This window comes from Sinocyclocheilus rhinocerous, unplaced genomic scaffold (assembly GCF_001515625.1).
Source record: "Sinocyclocheilus rhinocerous isolate Xijiao unplaced genomic scaffold, SAMN03320098_v1.1 scaffold4213, whole genome shotgun sequence".
NCBI classification, from domain to species: Eukaryota; Metazoa; Chordata; class Actinopteri; order Cypriniformes; family Cyprinidae; genus Sinocyclocheilus; species Sinocyclocheilus rhinocerous.
In genome coordinates, this window is record NW_015633552.1 from 36,156 (window position 1) to 46,163 (window position 10,008).

Consider the following 10,008-nt stretch of genomic DNA (forward strand, 5'->3'; position numbering starts at 1 on the left):
GCCTTTAAAGTTGTCCAAATTAAGTTCTTAGCAATGCATATTACTAATCAAAAATTTAGTTTTGATATATTTACAGTAGGAAATTTACCAAATATCTTCATGGAACACGATCTTTACTTAATGTCCTAATGATTTTTGGCATAAAAGAAAATCAATCATTTTGACCCATACAATGTATTTTTGGCTATTGCTACAAATATACCCCAGTGACTTAAGATTGGAGACATGAATAAATGAACTCAACACAGCAGTAAAACATGTCGTGGAGGAAGTGTGTGCTAGTTGAGAATCCACTCTGCGTTCACTCAAAACCAAACCTAGAAACTTCACAGCAGCTCTTGATAGGCCATTGTCTAGCAGATAAGCAAATTAGGTTGAATGCTGTTCCTTCATCATCAGATATTTATTGAATAATTAGTTAAATAATCCAAGTTTGTCTGCGAGTTCACGTACGAGGTGAGGGGTGTGAACAGATCAGCAGTTCATTTGTTACATTTGTGTGTCCAAATTTAATCGTGGTGCCTTTTTGTATTTGTTAGGATCTGCACCGAGGGTCAGTCTTTAAGTGCCATTGTGTTGGTTTACTTGGAGTTGTAGGCGGCCACTCGTTGGTTGAGGGGGTTTTCCGGAGACTTTGTCCACTCCTTCTTGAGCTGTTGTTTTAGCTGGGAAAGTCGCATATTGGGGTTCTCCATTTTAAGGCGTGCCATGTTTGCTTCTTCAAACGCAGCGTAGGCAGCTTTCATACGATGCTCAGGGTGTCGATCCAGGTCTTCCTTAGTGCTGAAAAACAAAGGCATGAACCACATGTAGAACAACATCATAGGCAGCTTTCATACGACGCTCAGGGTGTCGATCCAGGTCTTCCTTAGTGCTGAAAAACAAAGGCATGAACCACATGTAGAACAACATCTAGCTTTAAAAAAAGGCAAAAAAAAAAAAAAAGGTTATTGCGTCAGTACCGGTCAGATCTATATAGTGAATGTGTTAAATTATGTTCTTAGCCTTTCCTTCATGTGACTGGGTGGCCCAGAGAGAAAATTATTTTTTTGCACAACATGGGATTTGTAATTATAAAACTCCCCCAAAATACACTGGGACCCTTATTTTGAAATGTCTATGTTTTATACTTCCAGCAGCTCATTCAAAGGATTAAGGCTAGAAGGGATAGAGCAAAAACTACTGGGTATGTGCACATCAATACAGCAGAATTTTTCTCGCACTGTACAAGGGGTAGGTTTAGGGTTGGGGTAGGTGTAGACGTTAATAAAACACAATCTAATAGGTAGAAATTTTTATTTATTGCTAGCTTCCGCTGCAACCCTTCTAAGGCTAGAATAGAGCAAAAACTACTGGGTATGTGCACATCAATACAGCAGAATTTTTCTCGCACTGTACAAGGGGTAGGTTTAGGGTTGGGGTAGGTGTAGACGTTAATAAAACACAATCTAATAGGTAGAAATTTTTATTTATTGCTAGCTTCCGCTGCAACCCTTCTTGAAACAACCCATTGAAAGCTGTGGGAGAAAAAAATATGCACTCTTACATCAATCTACATCATATTACAATATAAAATCATTGCCATAATTCATCAACAATAAATCACAAGCAATCTCTTGTGTAAATAAATAAATAAACAAATGCCCGGAATGAATTGATTGCAAACTGCTCTGAAACGGAGAGCCTGTAGAACGTGCAGCACATACATTTATTAATTAAATTATAGGCTTTTGAATTTTAATAATTGCATTAGGCGCATCATGATTCCTATTTTCCACTTAAAATTCAAGGCATCTAAAATGATAGTTAAGCTTTTTGTTGTACCATTTAAGATAATAAATATTAACAAGTCTTAAGATATTTAAAACTTTATCACCTTAAAAAAAAAAGAAGAGATTTTAAGACATTTTCTAAGACGTTTTTAGAACAGCACTTAAGAGCACAACAATCTGAGAATTGTGACTCTTACAAATGTAGACTTTTTAAAAAAATGTATACTGTATGTAATGTTTGTAAAACAAGAGTCTCCTAATCACTCCAAACATGTCTTTCTCTAGAGAACAGGATACCTGAGAACTGCGATGGCATCCTCAATGGTTTGGGCCTCCACCGTGCCTTCTTCTGGAACTATCTGATTGACATTCTCCTCAAGCGGCATCTCCAAGTGGCTTTTCTCTGTAGATTCGAAAGGATACAGAAGACTAAATGAGAAAACCGGAAAGGCTTATTCAAAGCAAAACAATAAGACAGGCCAAATTTTACGCTTAATGTGAAAATAAGTGCATCTTGTTTTATTCATGCACACTGCATACAAAAAAAAATGTGCATTGCAATCAGTGTGCACTGTACTAGGTATGAATTTTGACCAGCAATACAATTTATTTTGTTGTGACTCCTGATGTAAATAGTGCTTAATGTCAGCATGAAATGAAAATTCACTGCATTTATTTTCTAAATGTAAATGTTACAATGTGAACCATTCTCCATTGTATGAATCTCATTTTTTATTTATTTACTTATTTGACCGTGTCATTTTAAATCCCAATATCATAACTTCTTCGATGTTCTGAAGAAAAATGACAGACTTCCCTCTGGACTTAAACCCTGCCCCTTTCTTAAAATCAACTGAAAGCATGCAATCACATCCGCCTCCATCCAATGAACCATCAACGGATTGAACCAAGTCCCTGCTTGTCATTTTTTCCTTTTTCGATAACCTGTTTTATTCAAATTTACACCATAATATGAATTACGTTTCACTGTGACTTTAACTTGTCAGGGTTTCCTTAACAATTGGAATGATACAGTGGGAGGTGCTTTTGGAACGTCAGAAATATAGAATGAGAAAAGTGTCTAAAAATATAGCCTATATTGACGAGGAAAGTCCACTGATGAGTTACCAGCGTAAGCCTGTGTGCAAAGGTCTAATGTCTAATTCTAAACTTTAAAATACATTTATTTTTAGTTATTTTAACTACAAATTTAAATAAAACTGAAAAGATAATGAAAAGGCAATTATACATTTACACACCTAAGGATTAGGCCTATATCAACCAAAAAAGTAACTGTGTCCTCTACTTGGTTCCTTCTCATAAATGAGTAAGCGGCATTTAAAACAATTATAAACATATAATACACACTTTTTCTCAATATTTAATTACAGCTTCAGATGCATAATATTTTCATCTCCTTCAAGCAGGATACACAAAAAGCACGTTCAACTCGGACGGTTGTCGTGGTAATAAACACCACGTGTGGGCGCTTGATGCGCATCTCCTATATGAAAAGCATTTTAGGGGGCCCTTGGCTTTTGGGGGCCCAAGGTGGTCACCTACCTTTGCCTAATGGGTAAGTCCGCCCCTGATAATATTAATAACCAAACAGTTTCAGTTCCCACTGATTTCCTTCGCTTTGTTGCCTATATGATGGAAGCCAACGTAAACCAAAACTGTTTGGAGACAAATTTTTATTTTTTACATTGCACAGAAGAAAGAAAGTCAAACAAGTTTAGAACAACATGAGGGTGAGTAAATGATGATGCTTTTTAGGGGAGACTGTTACTTTAACAAAAAATTAATGCGAGAACTGAGTCAGTATGATGCAGTGCAGTTCACCCAAAAATAAAAATATTCTGGCATCATATATTTACCTTTATGTCATTCCAAACCTGAATGACTGTCTTTCTTTGAGCAGAACAAAGAGCAGATATTTTTTTGGGAGGAAAGGGGGTATTTTTATCCAGACAATAAATGAATGGGGTCCAAAACAACATCAAACCCAGCTGACTTACTGCATGGACAAATTTGTCAGAAGATAACAGAAGAAACCGTCATACAGGTTTGGAACGAGATGAAGGTAAGAAAATGATGCCAAAATATTTTTATTTTTGGGTGAACTATTCCTTTAACACATTTGCAAGCTGCATTGCATCGTACTGATTCAGTTCTCAAATTAATTGTTTAATTTGTTAGCAACTGGTAAATGGTTAAATATTATTCTAATTAAGATTATGATTATGCATGTATTGCAACAGGGCAGTCAATATATTAAATAACATTTTCTTTCACTCGATACCTTTATTACATGTAGACCAGTTGCAATCTGGTCTGCTGACACTAAACATGGCATAAAATAGCTTAGCAGACATTATAAACAGCCAATCACTGCATATCAGTCAATACATTCTCCCATGGACCTCATCCAGGCCTAATGTCAAAATCAAGCTCCATTACTGACAACGAACACTCATCAATATGCGGCATAATTGATAGAGGATATCAGAACTTGCGTGACGGTGTTAGTTTAAACCAGTCGGCTTCAGCTTTCGTTTTGTTCGTGGGGAGCTCATTTCCTGAGCAACCCTAAACCTGACTTTCAATGTATTAATCTACTGTGTGCTACTCAGACTCACATGTCTGCAGCTTTAACGAGGAAGACAGCTGTGTCATTTAGATACAAGATTAGCAGCCAACGGCGGGAATGTTAGACAACATATCATGGAAAACGTGGACGTGGAGGGAATCAATTTTCTGTGTGTTTACTACAGAACTCAAAAACATTTCCATATTATCATGTCAATTAGGACCAGGGGCCAAAGTTTTGTCTGGTTAACATGGGTAGTAGCATCTTTCCACTTTGATGTTTTGCATGCATTTATATGCTACAAAATGCATTTATAATGTTACAAAAGTTTTCTATTTTAAATAAATGCTGTACGTTTGAGCTTTCTGTTCATCAAAGAATTCTAAATAAGAATGTATTACAGTTTTCACAAAAATAATTAAGCAGCATAGCTGTTTTCAACATTGATAATAAGAAATGTTTCTTGAGCACAAAATTAACATATTGGAATTATTTCTAGAATGGTTGCTGAAAATTCAGCATTGTCATCACAGGAATAAATTGTATTTTAAAATGTATTAAAACATAAAAAACAGTCATGTTGTATAATAAGAATATTTCACAATATTACTGTATTTTTGATCAAATAAATCCAGCCTTTGTGTGCACAAGAGCCTTAAAAAACATTTTAAAATGTTACCAAACCCAAATTTTTTAACTTTAGTGTATAAATGCAAAATATTGTATTATTTCATAATAGATATTTTTACAGTGACACATTTTTATTTTGAAGAACCCAAAATGACTTTTCCTGTGGCTTCTAACAGATAGCAATCTCTCACCAGGTACCACTGAATACTTCAATTAGGACAATTTCCCTGTCAAAGTCTGCAGAGAGAAAGATCTTTACTGCCACCTTGTGTTTATGCTACACTCCATACACAAGGCACTGTTGTACTGTATTTCACTTCTGATTTCATAGAAGGTACTGCCAATTAGCTGTGGACACTAGAGACAAAAATCTAATCACAGTACTGATACATTTCATGACATAATATTGAAGGCCTGCTGGAACTATTTTATCATTTGACCCTGACAACATATCAGTTGCCATGCTCTTAAGGACATAAGTTTAGCCTACCCTCCTCTGCTCTTTCTTCATGACATGTTTGTTATTATCTTGCCAGAGTGCGTCCTCCAGCTCCTTCTGTTTGCGTGCATCAGCGACTGCTTTGACTTCGGCCTTCCGGGCCCTCGCTGTGGCCGATTTGGAATTCTCACCCTGGAATTTCTTCGGCATTCCTGGTACTTCCCTGCGGAGGTAAGGTTGATGACCATAATGAAAGTGTCAGAATAGGTGCTGAGATCACATAGGATATTAATGTGTGGTGTATAAACAGATTCTAATGAGAGAAAGACAAAAACTAAACACATGGTAATGATGACCAGAGGCTGAATCATAATATTTTTTAGGACTAGATTGAGGATTATTGGGCTCTCTATTGGGGTTTGAGCATCTTCTGATACACAGTGTTCAAGAAATTTATGTTCGTGAGTAATACATTTCACAGTAAATCACTAACATCAAATAACAGAAAAATGAAGGGATTTAGAAGGCCCTTGTTCTCACAGTATTAACATAATCTGGAATTACTGGAGAGAGTTAAACCCCAGATATTTATTTTTTAAGTACCGTTACTTCCAAAAGAGAAGGAAATTCTGGAAAACAGTTGCTGCTTTTCTTCCAGCCACAAGCAAAGAGAAAAAAGAGAAAGATAGCAATTAAAAACTGTCTATATGTCTATTTATCTATCTATTTTATGTCTGTCTATCTAGTCTATCTATTATCTATCTATATAGAGAGATACAATTTTAATAATTATGATTATAATTGCGTGTATGTATGTCTATACAAATATAATACACAAATTCAATTTCCTAAAATAAAGTGTTAAAAGGGAAAATTCTGGAACTGTAGCAACTAGGGATGTCAATTTTCGATCATTTCCATGATCGATCGTCGTTTAAATTAACGATCAATGAATCGATTAATCGTTAACCTTAATGCTGCAAAATGTCTATGCAGCCCGGCATGACAGGATGTGCAAAAGTTACTCAAAAAAAAAAAAAAAACGCACAAAATTTACATTGGAATTATTTCTAGAATGGTTGCTGAAAATTCAGCATTGTCATCACAGGAATAAATTTTATTTTAAAATGTATTAAAATATAAAAAACAGTCATGTTGTATAATAAGAATATTTCACAATATTACTGTATTTTTGATCAAATAAATGCAGCCTTTGTGTGCACAAGAGCCTTAAAAACATTTTAAAATGTTACCAAACCCAATTTTTTTAACTTTAGTGTATAAATGCAAAATATTTTATCATTTCATAATAGATATTTTTACAGTGACAAATTTTATTTTGAAGAACCCAAAATGACTTTGACTTGTTGTCATTTTCCTGTGGCTTCTAACAGATAGCAATCTCTCACCAGGTACCACTGAATACTTCAATTCGGACAATTTCCCTGTCAAAGTCTGCAGAGAGAAAGATCTTTACTGCCACCTTGTGTTTATGCTACACTCCATACACAAGGCACTGTTGTACTGTATTTCACTTCTGATTTCATAGAAGGTACTGCCAATTAGCTGTGGACACTAGAGACAAAAATCTAATCACAGTACTGATATATTTCATGACATAATACTGAAGGCCTGCTGGAACTATTTTATCATTTGACCCTGACAACATATCAGTTGCCATGCTCTTAAGGACATAAGTTTAGCCTACCCTCCTCTGCTCTTTCTTCATGACATGTTTGTTATTATCTTGCCAGAGCGCATCCTCCAGCTCCTTCTGTTTGCGTGCATCAGCGACTGCTTTGACTTCGGCCTTCTGGGCCCTCGCTGTGGCCGATTTGGAATTCTCACCCTGGAATTTCTTCGGCATTCCTGGTACTTCCCTGCGGAGGTAAGGTTGATGACCATAATGAAAGTGTCAGAATAGGTGCTGAGATCACATAGGATATTAATGTGTGGTGTATAAACAGATTCTAATGAGAGAAAGACAAAAACTAAACACATGGTAATGATGACCAGAGGCTGAATCATAATATTTTTTAGGACTAGATTGAGGATTATTGGGCTCTCTATTGGGGTTTGAGCATCTTCTGATACACAGTGTTCAAGAAATTTATGTTCGTGAGTAATACATTTCACAGTAAATCACTAACATCAAATAACAGAAAAATGAAGGGATTTAGAAGGCCCTTGTTCTCACAGTATTAACATAATCTGGTATTACTGGAGAGAGTTAAACCCCAGATATTTCTTTTTTAAGTACCGTTACTTCCAAAAGAGAAGGAAATTCTGGAAAACAGTTGCTGCTTTTCTTCCAGCCACAAGCAAAGAGAAAGAAACGTGTGATAGCAATTAAAAACTGTCTATATGTCTATTTATCTATCTATTTTATGTCTGTCTATCTATTTATTTATTATATCTATATAAAGAGGTACAATTTTAATAATTATGATTATAATTGCGTGTATGTCTATACAAATATAATACACATTCACACATTGTTTTTTTTTAGTCCTGACAGCACGCGTATCATTTGACTCGTGGCTATTAGATTTAATTCTCTAAATTTCCTAAAATAAAGTGTTAAAAGGGAACATTCTGGAACTGTAGCAACATCTTAATTCTACTTTTCCTTTTCAGGAACATTCTCGTTAGCTTTTTTGCTAATCACTCTGGTTTCAGAGAGTGACCGTTTTTACGTTCAAGATTGTATCGGACACTGCCATTTGAACAATGAAAGCAGATATAGAGGAGGACGTCTTAAACATCTCGTTTTATTATTCGAAGTCATTTTCAGACACCGAATCTAATATATAATGTAGTAGCACCAACCTTTTCCTCCGCCAGCCTGCTGGGGTGTTGTTCGCTCTTCTTCTCAAGCCGACGCGACGCAGTTGCAGGGTTTCATTTAGCACCACCTGGAGGTTGTGGCCCGTTTTGTCAACAAGAAGGCTACAGAAAAATCGAAATATATGTGGTACCACCATAGACTATATAAAAACGGGTACCACACAGAGACACTGTTACCAGGCTATTTACTCCTTAACCAGCAAACAGTGGGGTCCAAAGGTCTTTATGCTACTGGAATCAAATGCCATGTGCATTCAATGCTTTATGTTAATAGAATTAGCAAAACAATTTAATTGTAACTTTTTTATTTATTTGTTTATTTTTTAATTTCATATTTATCTTATGAGCATAACAGTCTATTTAGTTTGGACTTGTTATACGGATATCCAGCATAATTTGAGAATGTTTAATTTCAGTGGACTCAAGAAAATCTTAGAAATTATTTTTTTTTTATTTACTTATTTGACCTAGAAATAGTACAAAATCTCAAATATTTAGTCATTTTTTAAAACAAAATTACAAAGCTTTATGTTTTTTAGCTACATTGAAAAATACCAGACATTAGACCCCACTGTATTCATATAAAGAATAAACAAAATAGAATAGTTATATATAGTTATACTTTGCTAAATTATATCAAGGTACATTCTGTTCAGTGCATATTAACACACACACACACATACATGTTGTTTTATATAATACATTTATACATAAATATATTTCATTATATCACACTTCAAAATGTGTCTACACAGTATTTTAGTTTTATTAGTTTTAGTTAGTTTAGTTTAAGGGAAATGTTGCTTTGGCAGCTAGCTGAAAATTTTTTATTTTTATTTTTTATTTTATTTAATTTCAGGCAACTGATATTTTTATGATTTTAGTTTTATTTTTACTACGTATAATAACTCTGATACAGTGGGGTCCAAAAGTTGAGATAATCAGTGAATATCATTCTATTTTCTATTTTTCTAATTTAATATGCATTTTTCCATAATAATTTTTCACTTTTCTGTATTTAGTATGTATAGCATGTGCTTTTGCATGTACAATGTACCCCACGAGTACTGATCAACAAAGCTATGAATATCACTTGTATACTTTCAATTCCGATATTTAGTTTGCATAAAATATGTGCATATTAATTTTTTTATTATAACATTTTTAAGCTTTAGATTTGTGTAACACTAAGATTGTTTGGTTCTTTCTGTAGCTCCTCTATACTGGAATAGTGATCTTTGCTCCTGCAGTCATCTTGAATCAGGGTTAGTGAAATCGACTGATTTGCACTTTTTTAAAACGGTTTCATGGCTTCACGTGTCTATTGCATCTCAATTAATTAGTGGACAAGTTGGATCCCGTATGACTGGTTGCAAGTTTTTTTGCACTTTTGTACTGTTCTCAACGACCTTTTCTTCTTTTCTGAATCAAGCCACAGGCCTAAATATGTGGGCATCTCTCTTCTCAACTGGACTCATCTGCACATTTTACACGACAGTGGTAGGTGAAATCTTTCCAGATCTGAATCTATATAAAAAAAAATCAGTGCCACTTTTGCTCAGTAATGAGTGAGCAGAGGCCGGCGGGCTTGAGAACGGCACGGTCGGCGGGCTTGTGGCAACCACATGTGGCGACCCTGGCCTGGACTCCACTTCGTCCACGGTGAAAGCCGATCCGGCGATCCTCAGTGTGAAGTTGATGTATTTCCTCAGCGACCAGCACGGATCAGC

At 35.3% G+C, this 10,008-nt stretch overlaps 1 protein-coding gene across 1 annotated transcript; it reads right to left on the minus strand.

Annotated features, from left to right (window-relative positions):
* Positions 1-388: 388 nt before the first annotated feature.
* LOC107744596 (coiled-coil domain-containing protein 124-like) lies at positions 389-8,360 on the minus strand. Its single transcript, XM_016558315.1, has 6 exons — positions 8,261-8,360; positions 7,136-7,311; positions 6,841-6,886; positions 5,526-5,654; positions 2,070-2,201; positions 389-783 (listed from the first exon to the last, which is right to left on the minus strand). The coding sequence occupies exons 2-6, from the start codon at positions 7,296-7,298 to the stop codon at positions 582-584; spliced, it is 672 nt and encodes a 223-aa protein (XP_016413801.1). The 5' UTR covers positions 7,299-7,311; positions 8,261-8,360; the 3' UTR covers positions 389-581.
* Between the last annotated feature and the right edge of the window lie 1,648 nt (positions 8,361-10,008).

Excerpts from the sequence above, each read along its gene's own strand:
- LOC107744596 (XM_016558315.1), bottom strand. The coding sequence starts at position 7,298 with ATGCCGAAGAAATTCCAGGGTGAGAATTCCAAATCGGCCACAGCGAGG. Across the intron at positions 6,887-7,135 it reads GAAAGAGCAGAGGAGGGTAG|ACTTTGACAGGGAAATTGTC; the intron begins GCTAAACTTATG and ends TTCTCTCTGCAG. Across the intron at positions 2,202-5,525 it reads GAGCTGGAGGACGCACTCTG|TCTTCTGTATCCTTTCGAAT; the intron begins GCAAGATAATAA and ends TTTCTCATTTAG.